The sequence below is a fragment of the Hyaena hyaena genome, unplaced genomic scaffold, assembly GCF_003009895.1.
Source record: "Hyaena hyaena isolate Hyena2069 unplaced genomic scaffold, ASM300989v1 scaffold_140, whole genome shotgun sequence".
NCBI classification, from domain to species: domain Eukaryota; kingdom Metazoa; phylum Chordata; class Mammalia; order Carnivora; family Hyaenidae; genus Hyaena; species Hyaena hyaena.
In genome coordinates, this window is record NW_024080772.1 from 64,115 (window position 1) to 89,978 (window position 25,864).

General features: G+C 51.8%; 2 protein-coding genes and 1 long non-coding RNA gene across 5 annotated transcripts; 2 read left to right on the forward strand and 1 right to left on the reverse strand.

Moving 5' to 3' along the window:
- Window positions 1–2,108: 2,108 nt before the first annotated feature.
- On the reverse strand, window positions 2,109–21,472 carry SLC30A3 (solute carrier family 30 member 3). 3 transcript variants are annotated; one of them, XM_039238426.1, is made up of 8 exons: window positions 10,538–10,778; window positions 6,496–6,677; window positions 5,891–6,037; window positions 5,642–5,795; window positions 4,866–5,064; window positions 4,518–4,623; window positions 4,136–4,270; window positions 2,722–2,958 (listed from the first exon to the last, which is right to left on the reverse strand). In XM_039238426.1, exons 1-8 carry the CDS (start codon window positions 10,630–10,632, stop codon window positions 2,810–2,812), a joined length of 1,167 nt encoding a protein of 388 aa, XP_039094357.1. In that variant the 5' UTR covers window positions 10,633–10,778; the 3' UTR covers window positions 2,722–2,809. The 3 variants fall into 3 exon arrangements, with proteins under 3 accessions (XP_039094358.1, XP_039094356.1, XP_039094357.1); XM_039238427.1 differs by lacking the exons at window positions 5,642–5,795; window positions 10,538–10,778 and adding an exon at window positions 21,430–21,472 and having other exon boundaries at window positions 2,109–2,958; XM_039238425.1 differs by lacking the exon at window positions 5,642–5,795 and having other exon boundaries at window positions 2,109–2,958.
- Window positions 21,473–22,106: 634 nt separating this feature from the next.
- DNAJC5G (DnaJ heat shock protein family (Hsp40) member C5 gamma) lies at window positions 22,107–24,475 on the forward strand (the record flags this gene model as incomplete). The annotated part of the gene is made up of 5 exons (XM_039238462.1): window positions 22,107–22,185; window positions 22,947–23,062; window positions 23,383–23,596; window positions 23,790–23,931; window positions 24,435–24,475. Coding segments are annotated over exons 2-5 (510 nt in total), but the record flags the coding sequence as incomplete, so codon positions are not given.
- On the forward strand, window positions 24,474–25,676 carry LOC120235916. The gene is made up of 2 exons (XR_005529537.1): window positions 24,474–24,505; window positions 24,707–25,676. It is a non-coding gene; the product is annotated as an uncharacterized LOC120235916 (long non-coding RNA).
- The last annotated feature ends 188 nt before the right edge of the window (window positions 25,677–25,864 follow it).

Below are 25,864 nucleotides of genomic sequence, written 5' to 3' on the forward strand. Positions count from 1 at the left end.
GCTCCCTCCCCCACAAAGGAACCCAGCATTGTGGTATATAGTGGGACTGAGCTCAAGGCCGGCCATAGGGCGAAAATCTAGTCCTCGTTTTCCCTACCCTCTGTTTTCCTCACTCTTCCCCACCCCCACCCTGTCGCTTGGGGCCTGTAATCAATGAGACGTAAAATGAGAAAGTGTCAGGAACCAGCAAAGCATGGAGAGCAGCTGGGGCATCCTCAACAGCACAGAGTGTGGTGGACCGCCAGCCCTTCACCTCAGCCCAGCTTCCAGTGCCTGACTCGTACTCAGGCCAGCGGAGACTCACCCAGCCTGGGGGGGCGGGGGGAGTGCAGCTGGAGATCAGAGTGGGGAGGCCTATTTTCAGTGAGTCCAAAAGCCTCACCTTAAAAAGAACAATGAAAAGAATGTGTGTGGCCATGGAAAGATGCATCCAGGATGTGTGGTTGAATCATAAAAGCAGGTTACGTGATCTCACCTATAAAGTGATCCCGTCTATGTTATTATATAGAACTGTTTGTTCATACATAAAAACGTGGGCAGAGAGACTCCAAACTGAACAGCAGTTACCTCTGAGAGTAATATAATAGGGGAAAGTCACTTGCTACTTTATACAATCTTCCTTTGTTGGACTCTTAAAGCAATCATACATTCCTTTTATAATAACAAAAGATCATTTTATAATAAAGTGATTTCCATTACACAGAGGAAGGCCTTGCAGAATTAGAATTTCATTAGCATGGGCTAATGAAAATGCTCAGTTTCTTTGCTTCGGGCTGGAGTTGTATTAATCTAGGGTGGCAAGGTGTGAATTCCTGCTGATCCGATGCACTAGATCTAAAATCAAAGTGCAAAGAGTTTGATTTTTAAGAGAGAAAATCCACAGTCCCTTAAGTTTAAGGGAGCTCTTTTTTTTTTTTTTTTTTAATGTATTTTTTTTTAATGGTTTACTTATTTCTGAGAGAGAGAGACAGCGTGAGCAGGGGAGGGTCAGAGAGAGAGGGAGTCACAGACTGAAACAGGCTCCAGGCTCTGAGCTGGCAGTCAGCACAGAGCCCGACGCGGGGCTCGAACCCACGAACCGCGAGATCATGACCTAAGCGAAAGTCGGACGCTTAACCGACTAAGCCACCCAGGCGCCCCAAGGGAGCTCTTAATAGTAATGATAATCCCTTAAGTTTGGTTTATAAGACTAAATCTGTCTTGGAAATATATGATACTTAGGGGTGCCTGTGTGTCTTCGTTGGTTGAGCGTCTGACACTTGGTTTTGGCTCAGGTCATCATCTCACAGTTGTGGGATTGAGCCTTGTGACAGACTGTGCTGAGCATAGAGGCTGCTTGGGATTCTCTCTCTCTCTCTCTCTCTCTGCCCCTCTCCCCCACCCATGCTCTTTCTCTAAAATAAAAAATAAATATGTATATGATTCTGAAAGGCAAAGGGAGGATAATTGTAAAAGAAATGCTTGGTGGGGCACCTGGATGGCTCCGTCCGTTGAGCGGCTGACTTCAGCTCAGGTCATTATCTTGCAGTTGGTGAGTTCAAGCCCTGCATGGGGTTCTCTGCTGTCAGCCTGTCAGTGCAGAGCCCGCTTCCTCTGTCCCCCTCTTTCTGCCCCTCCCCCACTTGCGCTCTCCCAAAAATAAATATTAAAAAAAAAAAAGAGAGATGCTTGGTGTCCACAGCCCAGAACTGGTCTCAGGGTGAGGGCCTCTCCCCCTGACACCTTACACAGCTCAGGAGCTAGGCCCACAGCAGCACATGGTCCAACCACTCTCCCCCAAAGGGACAAAGCTTCCCTCTGACCAGCCCGAGGCCATGGTGCCTGCAGGGGTCTTTAGGAATGATTCTCTGAGATCCCCTGGCTCCTTGCCTCCCAATTTTCTCCTGCAACCAGGCCCGTGGTGCATGGGGACTCTTCCTGAGCCAGAGACCCAGGCTGTGAAGTAAGAGAAGGTAATAAAAGGACTGGAGGCTTTTAGCCTCCAGGGGAATGGATATTTGAGGGTGGAGAGGGCGGAGGCGCTGGGCAGGAGGTGGGAGGCCTGTGGAAGGAAGGTCACTCTGACTTGGCACTTCCTCTTCCCCCTCCTGAGGAATCAGTACAGGGGCTGAGAGATGCAGTTAGACACAAGTTTATTGGTGGAGCTGCAGCGGAGTCCTCCCTCTCTCTGGGATAGCCGAGGGCACAGCACCAACAGAGGGATGGACAGACAGACCCCCGAAAGGACACACGGATGGTGCAGACTCAGAGAGACCATAGCACAGCCACATAGGCACGGAGACACACACACGACAGAGGCCACAGCACCAAGAAACACACACACACGGAGACAAAACCACAGGGCTTGAACACACAGACAAAGTGCGGGCTTTGGGGCTCCTGCATAGACAGAGCGAGGGCCACGTGGGGAGGGGGCCCCTGCTGACCTCCCCCAGGCATAGGCACACCAACAGCACACAGACAGGCAGATGCCCCCAGCCAGCCAGCCAGCCTGCCACACGCACAGATGAACTGCATGGGAAGGACGCTTGCGCTCCCCAGAGCGTAGAGTGGGGACGGAGGGACTCATACACACCCCTACCGATTGATTCCCATTCAGACCACCTCCCCCAGACACACACCCACTTTGGTCTTGCCCACCGGGGCTGGGGGGCTGGGGGACTGGGGGGCTGGGTGTTGGCAGGTGGAAGGAGGGAGAGAGGAAGGAGTATGGGCCCAGTTCTGTCCCTTTTCTGAGAGCGGGGAGGCAGGGACTGAGAATCTGGGGCTGAGCCAGGGCCTGGCAGTGGGGTGAGGGCAGGGCTTCGGCTCAGGCTTGGGGGGGCTCCCGGCAGAGCAGGCACTGGGCCATCTCGGGCTGGTACTGCTCAACCTGCAGGGCACAGCTGGAGAATCCAAACCGGGAGTGGAGCTGGGATGTAGCTTCAGCCAGGACAGCTTCAGGGTCAGCCGTGGAGTCTGTGGGAGAGTGATAAGAGGCAGCAAGTTCCCGGGGGAGTCGGGGATGAGGCAGGGGCCCAGATAAGGCCAGGAGTGGGGGGGTGGGGGGAGGGGGCCCGAATGGCTTGCACAGCAGTAAAGCCAGGCTTGAACGAGCAGCTTTATTTTCTTTCCGTATCGTAAGAACAGCATAAAAATGCCAAAGAAAATGTTGGAGAGACTCACCCCCTAATCAACCATGCTACCCGGCTGAACCACCAAACCATTCTTATTTTTCTATTGTCTTCTGCTCTTTGACTGTTAACATGCAGCTGTATGCTTCTGCAGCCACAGTGCCCCATTCCCTGAGACAATCCAGATGTTAAATATTTTCTCCCATTGTCCCTCTAGAGTTACCATCAACTATCCTACAAAGTATAATATTTTTGGCATCCAAATTGCATGTCTCTGATTGCTTCTTGCATCTGGAAGAAACTCAAAAATCCTTTGTCAGCTTGTGAGTCACCATATATATTTTTAATAGTTGAATCATAATGTAGATATAATTTTACATTCAGCTTTTTTCTCTTAGCTTTATACCATAAACATTTCTCCTAGTTGGCATACAGTGTTCATAATCATCCTTTTGAGTAGTTCCATGATACCCCACGGTCAGAACTTACCTAACTGTGTCCTGTCACTAGACCTACTGGTACTAGCGATCTTTTTTTTTTTTTTTTTAAAGTTTCTGTATTTGTTTTGAGAGAGAGAGAGAGAGAGGGAGAGAGAGTGCGTGCATGAGCAGGGAGAGGGGTAGAGAGAAAGGGAGAGAGAGAATCCCAAGCAGGCTCTGTGCTCTCAGTGTGGAGCCGAACATAAGGCTCAATCTCACAAACCATGAGATCATGACCTGAGTCGAAATCAAGAGTCGGACGCTGAACCAACTGAGTCACCCAGGTACTAGGTACCAGGTACTAGGGTTGCTGGCTCTCTGCACTACCTCAGAGAGGGAGAAACCTCCCCCCGTCACGAAAGCCCGTCCAGGGCTCCTTGTCTCCAACATACATGTGTGTGTGAGAGTGAGATCAGGAAAGATAGAGACAGAAACAGCAATTCAGGCGATCTCCCTAGGTTTGGAAGGGAGGCGTGGGGAGTGGGGTTGGGAGGTGGGGGACTGTTTCTAGGAGGTAACTGGCTGGGGCCAGTGTGGACTCACCAATAGCCAGGTGTGCGGAGGCAACGTGGTAAGTGAGCGTAAGGGACCACAGGTGCAGGTCATGAGTTGCCCGGACTCCTGGCACGGACAACAGTGTGTCCCGCACGGGCTCAAACCCCACACTTCGGGGGGAACCTGCAAACAGCACAAGCCATGCTTACTGCCAGGGCCATTCCTGCCCAAGGGCAGCTCCCCACCCCCCCACCCTGTACCCACTTACCATTAACCCCCCACAATTCACCCTGTGCCTGAGTCCTCCTTCTAGCAATAGGCCCCAGGGCCCAGACCTTCTCCCGACACTCTCTTCAGACAAGAGAGGTGGCTCAGAGCTGGAGCGAGATCAGAGAGGGCCCCTGACAGGGAGCAGTAGCATCTGATTTACCTTCCATGAGGACACGAAGAACATCTCGGAGGGTGGGAGCTGTGGATCCAAGGGCACAGATGGAGAAGAGGAAGGTGCTGATGGGGTCAGCTGCCTTGTACTGAGGCTACAGAGAAAGAGATCTCTAAGCCCAGGAAGCAGGAACCTTCCAGAGGAAGATCTAGGGGTTTCTTGGACAGACAGGACCCAAGAGGCCCCTGAGAGCTCTGCTGAAGGGAAAGGGACCATGATCTGGGGAGCTGGGAGTCGGTGGGGAGTGGGAGGGGGTGAGGCCAAGGGCCCTGGAAAGGAGGGGCTGGGGTATGGAGTTAGGGAAGGAAGGCTGGGGCAGGCCTGCGCACACAGTACCTTGAAGTAGATGAGGACAGAGGCGGCCAGTACCCCAAGGCTCTGCAGGAGGTCCCCCAGCACATGCACAAAGGCTGCCCGGACGCTGGTGTTCCCCAGGGGCAGGGGCTCCCCTGGCCCCTCCTCCAGCGGCGCATACTCTGCCCCCCTAGACCCGTGGCTGTGGGGGGGCCCGGCCTGGTGCAGCACAAAGGCCATTCTGAGGGGGAAGCAGAGCAGCTCAGCCCAGGTGGCCCGTTCCTGGCCTACTCCGCCCTGTTTCCATGTCTCCCCACCTCCCCTCCCCAGGAGGCCTTTCTCCACCTAGTTTCTCCCTATTTTCCCAACCCGGGGAAGAAGACAACATTGGACAAGAGAGACAAATCGTGCAGCCTGGGCAGGAAAAATACTGTACTTGGTGCTGGAGACATGGATTCAGATCCTGACCCTGCTACTTAAACAGTTGTGTGGCCTGGGCAAGTCACCCGACTGCTGCTTGGGATCTATTTCATGAACTGTATGCAAGGGGCGATGCAGTCTACCTCCGAGGGTCGTTGTGGGCCTCAAATGAGATAGTACTGGATGAAAGCCCCCCAGCACAGTGGCTGGTACGCAGCAGGCCCTTCATAAACGTCTGCGGACTCTGACTTCTAGGTCTCTCTCCTGTCTGTTCTCAGGCAGCCCTGGGTGTGCCTGTTGCATGCCTGTTGGGGAGGGGAGAGAGCCAGCTCTCCCACCCTGGAGGAGGACCCCTCGCCCTGAACCCCGCATGGTGCCTGCTCCATGCTGGAACGTACAGCAGATTGGCACAGACTGCGATGCTGGCGGTCAGCAGCATTGCACCACCCTCGATGTGGTAGTCGCTGTGCAGCAGGCGGATGAAGGCCAGGTACAGGAGGATGCCAGTGACCATCCAGAGGGAGACCACAGAGGCCAAAGCCCCCAGAGTCTCTGCAGGGGGAGACAAGCTATCAGAGACCCGCCTGGGACCCTAGGAGGCACCTTCTGGTAAGATTGGAGGCTCACTGGGCCATGCAGAGCCTTACCTGAGCGGTGCCAGCCAAAGGTCATGGTGCGGGTGGCGGGCCGGGTCGAGAGCCAAAGGGAGAAGAGGCTGCCCATCATGCTGCCCACATCCGCCAGCAGGTGGGCGGCATCGGTCATAATGGCAAGGCTGTGTGCCAAATACCCACCTGCAAGGGCAAAGCAACGGGTGGTCGGGGTCCAGTTAGAAAATACCATGCACCGTGGCAGTGTGTGTATAAGCACAGAAAGCACTGGGGGGACGTGCGCCAAAATGTGAACCATTTTGGCGAGATTATAGGGAGGTTTTATCTTCTTCTTTTCACTCACCCACATTTTCTAGTTTTTCTATAATGACACATTCTAGTATCAAGAAAATAGGACTTTAAAAAGACTAGCTAATGCTGAGAAGCCAGCCCGGCCCTCTGCCTCGGGGCCGACCCCTGAATCACCTTGGTGCTATCCGTCACCCTCTCCCACTTCCTGGGCACCCAACTCCCCACCCCAGCCATCCCCTTCTCTGCTTGCCCCCCTAAGAATATTGCTGGGATGCTCTCCGTGGGTGGGCGGAGAGCGGCTGAGGCAGGTGTGGAGAGGATGGGATTGGAGGAGCTGCTCTCCAACTTACCGACTACCTCCCCGGCCATGAAGACGCAGCACACAGCACAGGCGGCACACAGCTGCCTCTGTGCCTGCAGCCTCTCAGGGGTGAGGCCCGCCTGTGGCATGGGGTCCCTGTGGCAGTGGTGGAGGGGCATCTCCGCAGGTTTGGGTTCCTCAGGGAGGGGCTCCGAGGGCTCTGTGAAGAGACTGAGGCAGGCAGCACAATTCAACCTGGGGCCTGGCTACAGTTGACTCTGTTCCTCACTCCCAGGTCCTCGGTCCCCCAGACAGCCTTCATCAGCTGTGGCCTGGCCTCCCTCTGTCTGTCCCAAGGGCTGCTCAAACCGAGGAGCCTCAGGGACAGAGGGCCACATGAGAGATGGGGGCTGAGCAGACAGCTCAGATCCCAGCTTCCTTTTTCCTTTCACACACACAGCCACAGAATCTCACAGCTGCAAGGCCCCATAGAGATGGGATTACAAGTATGAGGCTCAGAAAGGGAGAGGACATATGGAGTCCACACAGCTAGTTCACGGTGAAGAGCAGACTCCACCATAATGAATTGATAGGCACCATAAGGAACACAAAATCAGCAGGATCATGCTGATCTTTGGGAGTTTTTGGTGAACAAATGTGAACCTAAGTACTATGCTACGTAGTAGAAGGTAGCTATTGCCATCGGAGCAGTTAAAACAAAGTGCTATCAGCACTCAGAGAATAGAGGGGTAGAGAATCTGAAAGAAATCAGGGAAACAGCTGGAGGCACCAGAAGAGCCTTGAAGGACGGGGAAGGTGTTGATGAAGGCAGGGTGAACATGCCAGGCAGAGGCAATATGAGAAAGTGGTGTCGAAGCTGAGGCCAGACGGAGCACGTGGTCCTGGTCTTAGTGCCTCACTCCCAGACGTGTTTCGTAGTGCCTCCACTCCAGATCCTTCGTCTTCCCTATCTAGACATGTGGCTGAAATGTGGCCATTTAAGAGAGGAGTGGAGGGCCGCCTGGGTGGCTCAGTCAGTTGAGTGTCTGACTTCGGCTCAGGTCATGATCTCACAGTTTGTGAGTTCAAGGCTGTCAGTGTGGAGCCTGCTTTAGATCCACTCTTCCCCTTTCTCGGCGCCTCCCCTACTCACACTCTCTTTATCAAAAATAAACATTAAAAAAAAAAAAAGAAAGAAAGAGGAGTGGAATGTTGGGACGCAAAAAGTCTGAGGTTCCAGGCATAGAGAACTAATGGCCAGATTCCACACTGGGGTTGGGTCCTCCACATGGGGAGGACCAAGCACAGTCTGCTGTGTGTGGGGAGGTAGTGGTAGGAGCACTGGATCTGGTGTCTGCTACATGTTAGCTGGACCCTCAGTCTGACCGTAAGTGCCCAGCGGAGGCCACCTTAACTGTACAGTGCCATCAGCCTCCCTTGATAAGTGAATGGGGCTGGGTCCTCACCTGGGATGCCCGAGATTGAGCTCAGGCTGTTTTAGGCTCATTCTGACCCAGTTCTCAACCCTACCACTACCCAACCTGAGTCCCAGCAAGGCCAGAACTGTCCACAGAACAAAGAGCCTAACTAGAAAACACAGTCCTAGAAATACTCATGGAGGTGTGACAAAAATATCCATGAGTGAAAATGAAGGCTCCAGATAGAAATGCAATCACAGCAGTAAGTGAGGAGGGATGCCTGGGGCCTTCTGGCTAGGGAAAGCTCTGCCAAGTGGGTGAACTGAGGTGTGAGGGAGGTGGGGGGACATTTGGTGCTTGTAGGGAAAATTCAACTGCTGGCAGGTAGATTAATTTCTTGGAATTTTCTTCCAAGACTTAGAATCTTGGTGCGTATGATTCTGGGTGTGTTTCCAGAGGAGACAAGGAGATGAAGGTGGCTTTGAAATCCATCCTCAATCTTCAGTGAGGTATACACATAGTTGGGTGCCCAGGCCTCAGGTGGCCAGGCAGTGCACACACAGGGAAGCCCAGTGCGGTGGGAGAGACGGATATGTCACAGATAACTTACTAGGCAAGGAGAGACTAGGGCCAGGGGGATTATGAACAAAGGACACTGGAGCACCAGGGAGGGAAAGACGAACTGTAATGGGGGTGAGGAGAACATCACGGAGGGACAGCTGTTTAACATGAGACCTAGGTGAAGAAGGGGCTCCAGACACATGGAATGCCAATGACAAGATAAGTGGCTGGGAGTTTTAAGTGTCAGGAGCCAGGGCAAGGGCTGGAGGAGGAAAGTGAGGACTCCAAGGAACATCAAGGGAGATACACTGACTGATTTCATATATCCTTCCCAAGCCTTGAGATGACCTTGCTGATGTATGTTAGTCTGGGAGGGAGACAGGAGAGGAGATGGAAGGATCCAGAATAGACCAAGCCACAGAGCCCCTCCACAGAACTTTAGGGGAGGGGCAGGTAGGTAGGGAAGAGCCTCTTTCAGAAAATACTGCAGGATTTGGTGACTAATGGTCATATGAGAATGAAAATGAGCTGGGCGTCAGAGATACGGGTCTGGAGAGCTAGCAGAGGCTGCGTGGCTTTGGGGCAGTGGGCAAGATGCCTTTATTGTAAGGCCCAGAGTAGCTGGTCACCAAGGTAGCCGCCCATCAACAGGCAGTTCCCTTTTGTTATGCATGAATTGGGCACTAAAGAAGCCTCATTGTTGGGGTGCCTGGCTGGCTCTCTCGGTAGAACATGCGACTCTTAATCTCAGGGTCATGAGTTCAAGCCCCACATTAGACGAGGAGCCTACTTAAAAAAATACATTAAAAAAAAAGAAGGCTCATTGTTGGCGTTGGGGGGGGTGTGTGTGTGCTACATGCTGTTTAGAGAGAAGGAAAGGCAAGGCAGTTTTCTCCTGCTGGCCTTCTGAAACCCCCAACAAACAACAAATGACAGTGGGGTAGAGGGGAGGGTCAGAGGGCGCAGGTGTGGGCAGGGGACAAAGGCCTGAAGCAGAATCAAAAGGATGGGTGAAGACACGCCGGTGCCTGGGCTGGAGCCCCCACAGCTGCCCACGTCTGCAGTCCCCTGCAGGAAGGAGTCAGACGGGAAGTCTGTCCTCCCTTCTGTTCATCCACTCCCCCACCCACCCAGGTTTATGGCCCCCACCCAGGGAAAGAGCGAGAAACACCCAGAAGCACCACATCAGAGACAAAGGGAAAGGTGCTCAGAGGGAAACAGAACGATTAGGAGAAATGAAGAAAGAAAAAGCCGGAGAGGCTGTCAAATTTCCGAGACAAACGGACGGTCAGCCAACAGACAAGATGGCCAGCGGAGGTGGCCAGGATGGGCCTGGCGCGGCCTCTCTGAGGGACAAGGCGGACAGAGCTGGCGGGCGCCCGGCGCGGGAGGCCGGCGGGACGCGGAGGAGGTTCTCCGGCCGCCCCCGGCCCGCTGTCCCGGCCGCTCCGCGCGCCTCATTTCACACCTCGCCGCCCCCGGCCCCGTCTGTGCGGAGCCGGGAATACCCCCTGCCGCCCAGACCGCACCTGCTCCTTCCCTGCCACCCCCTCGCTTGCCGGCGGCCGCCGCCCCCCAGGGGCCGGGAAGAACCGCTGTGGAGCCCGGGCCCATCTTCGGCCCGGGTGCGCACAGCTGGCCATGGCTGGAGGGGGCGCCCCGAACCCGAGCGCACGGAGGGAAGGGCCAGGGGCCTGCAGAGGGGGCTCTGAACCCCGGGAGGCGAGGTGCTTGCACTGCCAGGGGTCTGGAGCAATGCAGACATCGGGGCACCTGGCGCGGACTCCAGCCCGACGGAGGAGCAGTTGCTCGCGGAGAAGTCAGATGCGGCGAGGGCGGCAGGAGGGTCCAGAGGCTTCGGGAACCCGCCAGGGAACGGTTTCGCGGGACCGAGAAAAAGAAGGTGGCTGGGAGGAGGCAAAGCAGGCTGCTGGGAGGATCGGGGGCTGTTGGCTATGTAGCCGGAGAGCACAGAGCCGGGAGCGGAGAAGCGGAGGGAGTTGCGGGGCGCTGGGGCGGACAGCCGGGGCCGCGCGGAGAGAGACAAACGAAATGGACGGATGGCATGAGGCTGGCGCCCCCGGGCCGAGGGCCGGCCCAGGTCTGTCCTACCTCTTCAAGCGCAGGCCGCCACCGGCGCCGCCGCGGTCCCGGGGGCTCACCAGGCGAGTGGTCTCCGAGCCCCCCGTGGCAGGAGAGGGCTCCATGTCACCGCGGCCCCGACCGTCTAGGCCCCACTGAAGAAGGGAGAGGCGGGGCCGGCCCTGCACCAAGTCCGAGCGTCCAGCCGACCCCCGGACTCCCCGCAGGGCCGCGGGGCCACCAGAGTGGAGGGAACTGCGGCGACAGTGGCGCGGGGAGTCCGAACTGCAGATCCCGCGGCCTTTGGAGCCCCGCCCCGCGTGGGGCGAGCTCCCCAAGCCCCGCCTCCAGGCTGCCGGGCCTCTCCCCCACGCCTAAACCCCACCCCCCGGAGCCCCGCCTCATAGTCAAAGCCCCATTTCCAGGCGCCAGAGCCAGGTGGGGGCGACGCGAGCCCTCTGCGCCCCCGCAGGGTTCTAGAGAACGGCTAATCTCCATAGCCTCCTCCCCTTCGTCAAACTAGCCCCGCCCCCACCCAAGCCCCGCCTGCACGTTCCAAAGCGGGCGCCCAAGCCTAGGCACCTCCAGACCTACCATCTTCCAAGGAACGTCTCTCCTTGCAAGCCTGCGTGGGGTCGTCGCTCAGCGCCCCACACGGAGGCAGAAACAGGTGTGGGTCCATTACCTAGCTCGAGAGTACCCGGAAGAGTGTGGGGTGAGCAGTGACACATCCGGGAGAACTCCAGGGACTGCGGCCAGAAACCCCTCTGTGGAGGATGTGGGGTCGGAATTTGCAAGCAAAATCTGCTGCCAAGCACTGAACCGCTCATTATCATTTATTTTTATAGAGACTTTGGGTGACAAGCTTCCTGCTCTCCTCCAATCCATTACTATCCCTATTTTTCGGATGAGTAAACTGAGTTGCAGAGGAGGAAGCGTCTAAGGTCATGCAGCCGGTGAATAAAAGGCTGACTGGAGCCCCCTCCTCTTTCCCTCTCCAGTTCAGGGCGCCGTGCCGGCGACTGAAGAGAGCGCGCGTCGCAGTCTTGTCACTCAGGCTGGGGCAACCCGAGGAGGAAAGAGCGATGCCACCTCCCTGGTCACAAGCCACTGTTCTTGGAGGGAGGCTGCAGCTTGTCAGCAGGTGATTCCTTACCTCTGAACCCCTGGTACCTGGCTGGGCATTACCTCATTTTGCCTAATTTTAACGGAAGTCCCCGCGGAAGGAGGGACTTACAGCAAAGCGGGTGGTCAAGCCTAGAGTCAAACCTTCAAACGCTCAGCGCCCTCCGCCCCTCAAACCTGCCGCCACTGTAGAATGAAATGGAGGTGGGGATTGCATCGTGCCTTTCAAGCTGTGACACTCTGAAGAGGAGGGTCTGGAGGAGGAGGGGAAAAAGTGAACTGGGAAGGGGAAGCATGGAGGGTGGGAGTGTTTGGTGGTGAGTCCAGCAGAGAAACCCATTCGTCAATGGGCACCCTTCATGAAGAACACACTGGGCGTCCTTCATGTAGGGTTCTGGGAATAGACACCTAGCCTCGTTATTATCCCAAACATTGCAATTGCTTGTACACTACCCCCCCCTCCGCCCCAAAATAAACCGAACAAACAGCAGGAGCACGTGCCAGATAGAGTGGTTGGAAGAGATAGGGTTAAGCCGGGAGAGCTTCGCGGAGGAGGTGAGGCTTGAACGGATTAGGCAAGCTGGGCGGCGGGCTGGCTGTTCGGGCGGGGGAGAGTGAGGCCCTTGCCAAGGTTTGCGGGCGGCGTACACTAAGGGAGCATACTGCTCCGGGGAACGGTGGGGAACGGTGCAGAACGTTAGAACCAAGGGGTTCTAACCCGCCGCATCGCGTCTCCACCCACGCCGTGAGGAGGGCCAGCGCACCCTCCCCCAGACTCCCCAATTCCCCATGGAAGGCCCAGCCCAAAGCACACAAGCGAGTGAGGGTGGGGGTCCTTTCTCCCTCCGCCCTCTCCTAGAGGAGTGGGGCCTCAGCTACTTCCTAGGGTCGTGGGGGTGCAAACGGAGATGGCAAGAGGGAAAGCCACCAGCCAAGGTCACCTTGTAGGTCCTTGTTGGAGCGGGGTGGAACTCAAGCCCAGCCCGCCTGGGTCAGGGTCCTGGCATGTCCCGCTTGGTGCCGTCGGTTTTCGAAGCTCTGAATCAGGCCTGGGGATTCCCCAATTCTGAGAGGCCCCCCTCCCCCTGGAACTGGGGTGCGGAGAGGCCACCGCGCACTCCAGGGCTAGGAGGCTGTAGCCTCACCCGAAGCGGCCAGGGCAGGAAAGCTCGAGAACGCGGAGAAAGCGCAGAGCCCCGTGCGGGGAAGGGGCTTCTAGCCATGCCTCGGCAAGTGACGACAACACGGGACCTAACAACAATGGCTTCCTCCGGGATTTCCCTTCCTGGGCAGTCCACAGTCGCACACAGCAGTCTCGGGTTCCCGGGAGGGGGCGCAGACGCAGGCACACGCGCGCCCCACCACAGGGCAGGGAGCGAGCAGGCGGCGGGGAAAGACGCGTGGGAGCAGATGGAATACAGGGCTGCCCTCTGCGGCGCGTTTCCCTCGGTGTTGGGCCTTGGGACGCGCCGCCTCCAGAAACTGAGGGCACCAGCGGGGAGAATACCAACAGTTGCCTGTGCTTGGAAATTTATGCAGGAAAAGCCTGGCAGAGAAACAGACTGCTTGCACCTGTTTCTCAAAGAGCCATCAAGTGGCCCTATAAAAATCTTTGCACAGGGTCCTCTTGAATGCCAGGTCTGAGGAAGGCGTTCTACACCTGGTTAGGAGCTAGGAAAATTATGCAGGAGTTAGAAGGGCAGCTTAGGGCTGCTGTAGGGAACTGAAACCTTGTAAGAACTATTCATTCAACGTTTACTAAACACTTCCCGCCCTGTACTTTTCTAGGATAACTGGGGATTCCTGGTGACAAGATAGGTGCATTTCCTCCCCCGCCTGGCTTTAACTTGATTGCAAGAGATTTCTATTCTGCAGTCTTTGGTTACTGATTAACCTACATGTTCTTAATGTCTGTCCTGTCCTGCCTCCGGTATCAATTTTCCCTAAAAAGATTCCTTAGGCCACTTTGAGTCCCATAGGGATAAAGGAGACAGGAAGCCCTGGAAGTTCCCAGGAGGATAGGTCAGTGCAGAGCAGAGGGTGGGAGAGCGGGTCAGAAGGCAGCTTCAGGGAACCCAGCCTGGACCAGTTCCTACTGAGAGAGAAAGAGAGCAAAGTCCAGCCCTGGAGCCAGGATTTAGGCTGGGCTTGAGATCTCAGACAAGATTTGGAATCCAAGAACGCCAGCAAGGGGTTAACACTTGAAAGGGCCAAGCCAGGCTGAAGGGTATGGACAGAGATAAGGAGAGTGTCCAATTTCTACTTCATTTTCTGCCCAGCTGTTACCTCCAGGAAGCCTTTCTGACTTCCCCATCAGGCTGAGTTATGTGCCCTTTCCTGGTGCTCTCAAGGGCTGCTGTGCTTCTGTGCTGGCAGCACTCAGCACACTGGAACAAAATGATTTGCTTGCCTGTCTCCTCACTAGAATACAAGCTCCCTAAAGGCAGGAATTACCTTTCTCATCGCGGTGTCCCAAGCGCCCCCTAGTGGCTGACACATAGTCCTGGATAAAGCCATCCCAGAAAAAAGGAGCTGGTTGGTTGAAGCCTTTCCTGACCCTCAGACTAGGTTAGTTCTCATGTTACACAACTCACTGCACTCTTCTTTTTCTTCCTCAGCACTTATCAGACTGTAATCACATCTTTATTTAGGAATTGTTTCTTCACTTGGCCTCCAGGGTACCCAAATCTGGTTCTTCTCCTACTTCACTGGCTGCTTATGCTCAGTCTCTTTTGCTGGTTCCTTGTCTTCTCAACCCTTTAATGCTGGAGTGATCCAGGACCTGGCCACCCTCTTCTCTTTCTACACTCATTCCCATGGAATCAAGTCTCAAGGCTTAAAATACTGTCTAGAAACCACAGAAAGCAATGGTTGTTGAAGCTCATTGGTGGGTAGATGTGGGATCACTGTGCCATTCTATTTTTTTTTTTGAAACTTTCTATTTAAAAGAACTTTAAAATGGGGCACCTAGGTGGCTCAGTCAGTTGAGCATGTGACCTCAGCTCAGGTCATGATGTCGCACTTTGTGAGTTTGAGACCCACATAGGGCTCCCTGCTGTTGACGTGTTAGCACACAGAGCCTGCTTCAGATCCTCTGTCCCCCTCTGTCTGCCCCTCCCTCGTGCTCTCCCCCAAAATACATATTCAAAAGAATTAAAAGACCTTAAAAAAATAAAATGGCATCTATATGATGATCCCCAGATCTCTCATTGAACTTCAAACTCAAATACCCAAATGTCAACTTGACCTTACCTCCTTAACATCTAATAGGCATATCCAGCTTCATTGATCTAAAACTACACTCCTGATTGTCACCCCATCCCAAACCTTTTCTTTCAGCTGGCCTCCCATGTCTGAACATGGTGACTCTGTCCTTTCATTAGCTCAGGTCAGAAACCTTAGAATCACCCTTGTTGCCTCTATTTTCACCCCACATCCAATCTGTCAGCAAATCCTGCCCCCACCATGGTCCAAACCACCACCATCTGTCTTTTTTTTTTTTTTAATGTTTTTTTTTTTATTTCTAGGAGAGAGAGAGACAGCGTGAGCAGGGGAGGGTCAGAGAGAGAGGGAGTCACAGACTCTGAAACAGGCTCTAGGCTCTGAGCTGGCAGTCAGCACAGAGCCTGACACGGGGCACAAACCCACGAACCGTGAGATCATGACCTAAGCGAAAGTTGGACGCTTAACCGACTAAGCCACCCAGACGCCCCACCATCTGTCTTCTTGAATACTGCAGTAGCCTCTTTGGTTGTCTTCCTTTTTCCACCGTTAGTGCCCTACAATCTGTTCTCAATCAAGTGACTAGGCAGCTAGGCCAGATCCCATCACCTCCTCACGTCACTGAGTACCAGTCACAGGTTTTCCAATGGCCTACAAAGCCCCATAGGCCCCCTTATCTCATTTCCTATTACTCCCACCTCCCTACCCAGGCACTGTGGCATTCATGCAGGCCCTACAACACACCAGGCATGCTCCCACCTCAGGACCTTTGCATTTACTCATCTATATGTAATGTACTCTGTCAGATGTCTTCATGACTCACCTGAGGACCTGCTTTAGGTCTTGATTCAAATATCACCTTCACCAGCTCTCTCTGCTTATCCATTTAAAAACTGCAATCTTGGTGTGCCTGAGTGGTTCAGTTGGTTAAGTGCCCGATTTCAGCTCAGGTCACCATCTCACGGTTCGTGAGTTCAAGCCCTGCATCAGCTCTCTGCTGTCAGTGCAGAGCCTGCTTCAGGTCCTCTGCCCCTTCCTCCTCCTCCCCCACCTACATTCTCTTTGTCAAAAATAAAATAAACATAAAAAAAAAAAGATTTCATTTTTAAGTAATCACTACACCCAACATGGGGCTGAAACCTACAGCCCCAAGATCAAGAGTCACATGCTCCACTAACTGAGCCAGCCAGGTGCCCCTGAATTACAGTGTTTTAAACAGACTGCTTTCCACCTAGCCCTTAGGGATGAGCTCATTTTATGGAGGTAATAGTTTTTATTAGAAATACTGAAAGGAGGAGAAGTGAGACAGGTAATTTCAGAGTTCTGGCTGTTTTGGGAGCCCCGGCAGGGATATTTTGGATAGTAAGAGGGCAGCACGAGGGTACTGTGTAGGGAAACAAGGAAATGGGGTTCTAAGAGGCTGAGAGAAGGATACAGAAAGGGATGGAAGGATTCCAATGACAATTTGCAAATCTTCCTAGAGGAAGGACCTTGAATTTTCCCTTCCTTCTAGAGATGAAATGAAAAGCAACTCCTCTCTTTACAAAATTGGGAGTTGACCAGATGGAAAGGATGATGATAATGATGGTGGTGACAATGACAATGACAACAACATAGCACTTACCATGTGCCAAGCACTATTCAAATTAAGTATTTAGTCCTCCTAACAGCCCTAAAAGGTGCACACTACTATCAAAATTGTACAGGTGAGGCAGCTGTGCTGTCAGTCTGCCCTTAGGTCTGCGGTCTGGGCACAGAGGACAGGGGTATGCAGCAGCCTCTGTAGCTGGAAGCCCTCCAGCTCCCACCCTGAGATGTCTGCTGCAGGGAGGACAGGTAAACAAACTGTACCAATGATGATTCTGGCCACATGAAGTGAGCAAGACTTCAACTGGAAGGGGTAAAGAGGGACATTGTTTGACATCATGAAGGGAGGTGAATATCCACTATAGCTTTGGTCTGTCTCTAGACCTCAATTTTATTTTATTTTATTTTTTTAAATGTTTTATTTATTTCTGAGAGAGACAGACAGACAGCATGAGCAGGGGAGGGTCAGAGAAAGAGCGAGACACAGAATCCAAAGCAGGCTCCAGGCTCTGAGCTGGCTGTCAGCACAGAGCCCGACGCAGGGCCCGAACCCACGAACCATGAGATCATGATCTGAACCGAAGTCGGACAGTTAACCAACTGAGCCACCCAGGCGCCCCTCTAGACCTCAATTTTAAAGTGAGAAGGGGCTGGGGCGCCTGGGTGGCTTAGTAGGTTAAGCGTCCGACTTTCGCTTAGGTCATGATCTCGCGGTTCGTGGGTTTGAGCCCCGCGTTGGGCTCTGTGCTGACTGCCGGCTCAGAGCCTGGAGCCTCTTTCGGTCTGTGACTCCCTCTCTCTCTGACCCTCCCCTGCTCACGCTGTCTTTCTCTCCTAGAAATAAATAAAACATAAAAAATAAAATAAAAATAAATAAAATAAAATAAAGTGAGAAGGGGCACGCCTGGGTGGCTCAGTCGGTTAAGGGTCCAACTTCAGCTCAGGTCCTGATCTCACAATCTGTGGGTTCGAACCCCGTATTGGACTCGTGCTGACAGCTCAAGAGCCTGGAGCCTGTTTCAGATTCTGTGTCTCCCTTTCTCTCAGCCCCTCCCCAGCTCATGCTCTGTCTCTCTCTGTCTCAAAAACAAATAAATGTTAAAAAAATTTTTTTTAATTAAAAAATTTTTTTTCTTTTTTTTTAATATTTTTTATTTATTTCTAGGAGAGAGAGAGAGAGAGACAGCGTGAGCAGGGGAGGGTTAGAGAGAGAGGGAGTCACAGACTGAAACAGGCTCCAGGCTCTGAGCTGGCAGTCAGCACAGAGCCCGATGCGGGGCTCGAACCCATGAACTGCGAGATCATGACCTAAGCGAAAGTCGGACGCTTAACCGACTAAGCCACCAGGCGCCCCTAATTAAAAATTTTTTAAAAAATAAAGTGGGAAGGGAGCTGGCATGTATAAGGAGAGGTTATGGCATAGACACTTAAGTTAGAAGGCTCAGGTCAGGGGGCGCCTGGATGGCTTAGTCAGTTAAGCGTCCGACTTTCACTTAGGTCATGATCTCGCGGTTCGTGCCCCGCGTCGGGCTCTGTGCTGACTGCCAGCTCAGAGTCTGGAGCCTGTTTCAGAGTCTGTGTCTCCCTCTCTCTCTGACTCTCTGACCCTCCCCTGCTCATGCTCTCTCTCTCTCTCTCTCCTAGAAATTAAAAAAAAAAAAAAAAAAAAAAGAAGGCTCAGATTAGGTCTGGACCTTACTGGTTGACTTTGAGTAAGTCAGTCCTTCTCTCTGAGCCATACTTTCCTCAATTACAAAATGAAGGCGTTAGATGGGAGTTAAAGCTTGAGGTCTTTTCCAGCTCGAAAACTATACAATTCTAGAACCTAGTGGTTGGGTATGACAGATTATGATCTCTCTCTCCCACTGCATGCGCTCAAGAACATGATATTTTGGGTATAAAGATGCCAATGTCTGCTGTCCGTATGTATACGGGTATTCCAGCTATATGAGTAAAACTTTAGCTGTTTGTGGGTAAATAAGGGATGCTTCTTGGTTTTCTCCAGGGGAGACCAAATGGCTCTGCGAGATAGTAAACTGTAAGATCAGTGACTTAAGGGTAAATGATTCTAGAGAAGGCTTTAGTCTGAAATCATTCTTCAGCATAGTTATTTTTATTTTTTCTGTTGTTTTTACAACCACATCTAATTTGGTTTTGACATCAACCCTCTGGAGGCACAGGTTTTAGAAAAAGAAAGAGAGTCTCAGAGATTAAGTGACTTGTTCAAGATCACATGGCTCATCAGAGCCAGAGCCAAAACCAAGGTCTAAGGCTTCTGACTCTGGGATTGTGTGTTCTTCCTGATACTGTTCTGGGTGTTAGAAGAGACCATGTGCAGAGACCTGCAAGGGGTCTGTTTCTAGGTGAAGGCAAAGTGAAGAGGTTCTAGCAAAGGATGCCAGGCTGACTTGCCTGCCCTATGCCCATCTCTGCAGCCACTAGGCTGCAGAGTCTTTGCATTCAGAGTAGAGGCTCAGAAGATAATGGCTTTCAAGAGCCAGCAAACTATGATTAGAATTAATTAGAATGTCAGAGGGCAATGATAAGAAGTAATAACATTCTGGAGCCTCTGGTAAGATCTGGAAGATATTTACTAACTCTTCTCAGAACCTAGTTTGCCCTCTTTCTCTGGGCTCACTTCTGCTATGGAGCAGGGATGTGATCACACCACCTCTCATGGTTGCTCTGAGAATAAAAAGATATTATTAGGTTAAAGTGCCTCTGAAAAGACATACAACATTCATTCAACCTACCGACATTCATTGAGCATCTACAATATCCCAGGAACTGTGTTAGGAACTGGAGGGAGACTAAGACAAACAAGAAACACGGAGCTCAGAATCATCAATACTATCTTCCCTATCACCTTCTTTTTCTTAACCCTCATGTCTCTTCTTGTCCAGGATCATATGAGGAAAATGGGCTCTGAGTCTTCCAATTCCCAAGTTAAGTGCTTCTGCCCTAGGGAATTTTTCCTATGGCTCAACATCTAGGCCTACATTGGACCAGCAGAGGGCTCCCCCTACTATAGCTCATCCAACAAATCATTAACTCACTTGCTGTGAACCAGGCATGGTTCTAGGTGCTGGGGATACAATGGTGAACAAACATAAGGTCCCTGCCTTCACAGACTTGTATTTGTTATATTTTGTACTAGGGAAGGCAGACCTTCACAAATCAACACACAAATAAACATATGTTCACAAATCATGGTGAAGGTGTTAGGAGGTAGGGAGGGAGAAGTGGAACTCAATTTAGAAGGCCTATCTGGGGATGGCATGCCTGGGTGGCTCAGTCAGTTAAATGTCCGACTCTTGCTCTTAGCTCAGGTCTTGATCTCAAGGGTTGGGAGTTCAGGCCCAACCAGCTCCGGGATAGGTGTGAAGCCTACTTGAAAAAAAAAAAAAGAAAAGAAAAAGAGAGAGAGAGAGAGAGAGAGAGGCATATCTGAGGATCCGAAGCTGAGATCCTAGAAGAATGAGAACTCAGCTAGCAAACAGCCTGAGGCAGAATCTTCCAGGCAGAGGAGCAAACTTGGCCTAAGTCCCCTGACATGGGAGGGAACATGGTGTCTTCAAAGAACTGACAGAAAAGCAGTGCAGCAGCGACCAGAGCAAGCACAACATGGTGCTTAACAGAGCTAGAGTGAGAGGTGGGGGCCAGACCACGCAGGTCCTGGAAACTGAGGTAAGCAATTCATTGTAAGTCCTCTGCACTTCTAGTGCCTTGTGCTGTCTTCCCAGTATAAAGAAACAGCCTAGGTTGCTCTGTTCGTTCTCCCATCCATGACGGTGATGAAAGGCTGGAAGTTAGCTAGGGGAATGTATCATAGTACGAACCATGAAAAAAAATTGTCAGCTTCAGCTGCTTTGTTTTAGGTGATTAACTTATAAACTCCTCTGACCCAGAATCTATCAACTAGGTGGCTGATGCCAAAAGATTTTCTTCCCCACCCCCTACACTGATCACAGATCTACAGAAATAGATTTGTTAATTCACTGGCCATTGTGCCTATAGTATATGGACTCAGATGGCTCACATCTCTTGGGATGGATACTGCTTTATCACTTAAAACCTGGAAGGGGATGTAATGTGCACAGAAGACTGTAATAAAGGGAAGAGAGCCACAAAAGCCACACGAGGTATAACAGAGAAATATTATTGAAATAACAAAGCTCTTTTAATCACATGTTACGGAAGCTACTGAGTGCTCCTCTGTAAAGAAAACCAAAATTAGGAAGTGGTATATTATAGGTGGTGGAAACACTGCCTCCTACAGGTGATCACAGGAAGTGAAGTCAGGTGGAGATAGGTGCTCTCAAGCCCTGCAGGCAGGGATGTAAATTGGTACTTGTGGAAAGTACCTTTCTGGAAAGAAAGTTGGCAACATGGGGTAAGAGTCTCAAAAAAAAAATCGCTTTGACCCAATAATTTCCCTTCCAGGAATCCACCTCAAAGGGACAGGGAAGACATTTATTCAAAGATTTATAGATAAGAATTTTCATGGGGCGCCTGGGTGGCTCAGTCGGTTAAGGATCTGACTTCGGCTCAGGTCATGATCTCACGGTTCATGGGTTGGAGCCGCGCACCGGGCTCTGTGCTGACAGCTTGCTCAGAGCCTGGAGCCTGTTTCAGATTCTGTATCTCCCTCTCTCTCTGACCCTCCCCTGTTCATGGTCTCTCTCTCTCTCTCAGAAATAAAATATTTTAAAAAAAGAATTTTCATTATAAGGTTATTACACTATCAAATGGTTAGGGACAACTTAAGTATCCAATCTGGATTATATAAATACATAATGGCACATCCTCATGATATAATCGTATTTAAATGAAGCTTTTGAAGAACAGTAGTGACTTTTGGAAACGTTCAAGCTATCATTTAAAGGGAACGTGCAAGCTAGTAATTACAATATAATAAGATAAATGCTTTGACAGAGCAAGGTGGGAACAACTAGGGAAATGAAGGAAGGATTCCCAGGAATACTGACCTTCAAGGTGGGTCTTAAAGGATGTGTAGGCGTTTCCAGGTAGAAGGGAAAGAAAGGACGAAGTGGAGGCCTCAATTCTGAAAAGAAGACTCGGAAGGTAATACACTTCTTGAGAAAGGCTCCTGCAAGAGCCGTACCTCTTACATAGCCACGGCGGGCAAACCCAACATCCTTTTTTTTTTTTTTTTAATATTTTATTTATTTCTAGCAGAGAGAGAGAGACAGCGTGAGCAGGGGAGGGTCAGAGAGAGAGGGAGTCACAGACTGAAACAGGCTCCAGGCTCTGAGCTGGCAGTCAGCACAGAGCCCGACGCGGGGCTCGAACCCNGAACCGCGAGATCATGACCTAAGCGAAAGTCGGATGCTTAACCGACTAAGCCACCCAGGCGCCCCACCAACATCCTTTTTTAAGTGAGTCGATGAGCACTGCGCGCGGGACGAGGACTGGCGATCCCCGTCCACGAGAGTAGAGGTGGCACTGGAGGCCACGCCCACCGGAAGAGCTGGAGGCACCGGAAGAGCTGGAGGGGTCGCGCGGCAAGAGGGCTGATCCCTCCGCCCAGGCTTCCCCTGAGTGAAATAAGTCCCAGCGTCCGCGTAGCCTCGCCTTCCAGACATTCCGGCGGCGCCAAAAAGCGACCCGGAAGGTTGGCGTCGCGCACAAGCGCAGTTGCGCACTGGATCTCTGCGGTGTGAAGTTTCACACCCGGATGGAGGTTGTGCGAGGCCTCCCCAGCTGAAGAGAGCGACCCTAAGGTAGAAGTAGAGCGCCAGGCCGGGCGGGGAGTCCACACACAGCCAGAGGCCACCTGGGAACCAGAACATTCCGGCCTGGGCGCTCTCCCACCCTCCGGGGCCCTGCTCCCTGGCCCCTGGCTGGTTGCTGCCACAGCTCCCCCTTTCGCTTGGGGCTTCATCCCTGGAGTCACCTCCCCTCCCCCCCAGTGCTGTCCCCGCTGCCCTGCCTCTGAGGGTTGAGAGGTGAGGCTAGGGAGAAGAAGGTCTCTGGCCTAGCCGCAGCAGCATCCTTGGGCCTGGCTTTCGGGACACCTGACTTCTCAGGTGGCTCAGGATTTGGTCTGGATTGTTTCTGTCTTGGGAACTATGCATCTCCCCGATCCCTGACACCGCCTGCACGAGGACTGGGCTGCCCCAGTGAGCTGGGTCAGGCCGTTTGCTTCAGGTGCCAGTCCTTCTGGACAAAATCCACTTCTTCCCATGGTTTGGGCCTCCCCTTGCTTACGAGGCGGGGTGTGTCTGGAGGGCTGTGTGGCTGAAGGATGCTGGGAAATGTGAGGAGACATTTCCTCTTCAAAATTTGAATTTGGCTGTCCTTTCTGGTCACCTGCGCTCTCCTGCTGGTCACAGAGCCCACTCACTGTTGTCTTATACTTGTCTCTTTGGAGTCATTTTACTTGACTGGCCAATGAAGGCGATGGGTTTCCTGTCGCTGGGAGTCTCACTTCTCTGAGGCCTCACCTGTGGAAGTTCTCACAAATGCTTCTCCTCTGACCCAGATCATGGCCCATCTGGATGAAGCGGCCCACCGGCTGTCCAAAAGTGGCACCACCCACTATGCGATGCTGGAGCTTAAGAAGGGCGCCTCACCAGAAGACATCAAAAAGGCCTACAGGTTTAGACTTCAGCTTCTTACCCTTACACTTACCTCTTACCCTGGGATTTCCCCCTTAAACCTTTCTCTTTCTACCTTGCTTTCTGACCCATTTTTAAATCCTCGAGCCCTCACTTTGGGTCACACGGAGCCATCATCCATTTCACTGTGGCATGGGACTGAATTTAGACCTGGGCTGCTTGCCTCCATCCTTGGCATCACATATCATGCATTCTTTCTTCACATCCAGAGACCTATCCCTGTCATTCATCCTACCCTCCCTCCCCAGCCATTCCCCAGCCATCCTCTCCCCACCCTTCTTTTGGGTATTGCCTGACTAGGAAACTGGCCTTGAAGTATCATCCAGACAAGAATCCAGGGGACGCTCAAGCAACAGAAATATTCAAAGAAATCAACACAGCCCACTCCATACTGAGTGACCCCAAGAAGCGGAAAATCTACGACCGGCATGGCTCTCTGGGAATATACATATATGAGCACTTTGGCGAAGAAGGCGTCACTTACTATTTCATACTGAATAGTTGTTGGTTCAAGGTATACAATTCCTCCTAGTCCTTTAAGAATAAGGAAGGAGGGGTGACCCTCCTCTTCTTGAAGAGCTGAGCCTCCTCTCCTAGGGCAAATGCTTCTGCTGTCTCATTTTCTGGGTGCTGGGGGGATTCAGGGAGGGGAGCTGGAATGAAAATCTAGAACTGCTGGGTCAAGGCCATTCTTTCCTACCTTTCAGACACTAGTCCTCCTGTGTGCTCTGCTCACCTGCTGCTGCTGCTGCTGCTGTTGCTGCTTTTGCTGTGGAACACTTAAGCCACCGTCTGAGGACATTGCTAGAAAATATCAGCAGAATGTCCAGAATCAGCCTCCCAGGTCAGGTGAGGACCATAGACAGGGCTTGAGGTAAGAACTGGATTAGGAATGAAAGACTAGCTGGGAGTGAAGCCGTGAACCCATAATATTGGAGACTCAAGTCAACATTGAGGCAAAGTGAAGGAAGAGAAGGGGATACACCCAGTTTCTGAAGGGTTTTTGCCACCAATTGAGAGTTTGAATGTAATATTGGCCTCTCATGACTGTTAAGCTAAGGAACTGGGACTCGGGGGGAGTTAGGGTAAGGAATGGATGGGAGAGTGCCTAGAAAAGGCAGTTGTTGAAGACAAGCTAGTGGATGAAGTCTACTGCCTTTACTCCAAAGGAAGATGAAGTGTCAGATTATCCCGGCCCTAAGCAGTTAAACTTTGAAATGTGGCTTGATTGAAGTTCACTGTAGTGCCACCTAGTGATGCTGATGAGTAACTGCAAAGGGATGCTTTTCTCACCCCTGGACTAAAACTTGTTATTAAATATTGATATATGTGTTTTTCAAATTCCACCATAGGAAACAAAAGAAATTTTAGAAGAGAGGAAGATAATAATGAATATTATGCCTAAAAGATGAAGAGAAATGAGGTATATATAAAAACTAAAATGCAGCCAAAATCAAGGTATAAGAAAAGAACATAGACTAATTTCTGATGAGTCATTAGTAGAAAGTTTATATTTTACACTGTGGATTTCAGATGTTTATATCTTTATCCACAGAGAAATTGCTTTAAATTCTGGATCGTCATTCTTTCTTGTTAGTAAGACGCCGACTTCTTTTGCCCCCAGGTGCCTTCTGCCACCCAGTCCACTTGATAACGCTGAGGAGAGGAGCAAGTAGCCCTGTCCTGACATTGACCCTGATTTGCCCCTCTTCTTATAAGAATCCCAACTTCAGAAGCATTGATGGCATCCATCCCAGTGAGGATGCCGCCTCTGACCTTGATGGTATCACTGACTCTGGCAATACAGGGTCACCCAGCCACTCTTCTTTTCAGGTCCAGTTCCAATTTTAACCAGTTTAGAGAGGAGCCCTCCCATCCCTACCCTTATGAGGTCTCAGGCAGTGGTGACAGACTTTTCTCCAGCATTCTTTTTCCTGTGCCTTCCTTGGGATTTGAGCCAATTTCAGCTGGTAGGGTCCCTGAGTCACTTGTGATATCTCCACCAAGGTCCTGATAACTGAGCAGGGTGGATCCTTTCCCGGAGCTACTAGAGCAGCTAACCTCCTTTGTTGCACCTCTGCACCAAGAACTCTAAGCATCAGTCTCATTCCTATGCCAGCACACCTTTCTAGGGCTGGTCTCACCTTCTTCTGGTGTCCATGCACTTGACCGTGTCAGCCTTATTCTATGCCACCATGAGTCAACCCTGCAAAGTATGGATGCTTTTGAGATATAAGGGTAGTTCTCCCACCTTTGGATTCTCCCTGGACTGCACCACAGCACAGCACCCCTTAGCATTAGCTGAAGTTCACATATCCGTGCCTGCTTGCCTTCATCCTTTTTACCATGTCTTATGCAGACTGACCATCATATATTTTGTGCTTAAAACAGGGGCGTGAAACATGTGATAGGGAGATTATACTTTTCCAGACCCTTTTTACCACTCATGCCTCTTCACACTGCCTGTTTGGTATCCTCTCCACACCATTTATTTTCCTGTTCACTCAAGGTCAGAGCCCCGTAACTCCTCAAACCTCTCTCCTGACTGGGAGAAGGGCTAAAGAATGTCAGTAAATAAAAGAGCTTTTGTCCAATCCCAGTCCATCTGTTGGGCCCAAGAAAGACTAATTGTGCCTGGGATAGAGAAAAAGGCCTGGGGAGAAAAAAACAGAGGGCTAGTGCTCACATCTGAGACCAGCCTGCCTTGGAGAGGAGGAGGCCAGGACAACTGTGGAGTTGGGGCAGAGACTTCCCGGAGCCTTGTGATTATGATTTTGTCAGT

Excerpts from the sequence above, each read along its gene's own strand:
- SLC30A3 (XM_039238425.1), bottom strand. The coding sequence starts at position 10,632 with ATGGAGCCCTCTCCTGCCACGGGGGGCTCGGAGACCACTCGCCTGGTG. Across the intron at positions 4,271-4,517 it reads TCTTCGTGTCCTCATGGAAG|GTTCCCCCCGAAGTGTGGGG; the intron begins GTAAATCAGATG and ends TGCTGTTTGCAG. Across the intron at positions 2,959-4,135 it reads CTCCGCACACCTGGCTATTG|ACTCCACGGCTGACCCTGAA; the intron begins GTGAGTCCACAC and ends ACTCTCCCACAG.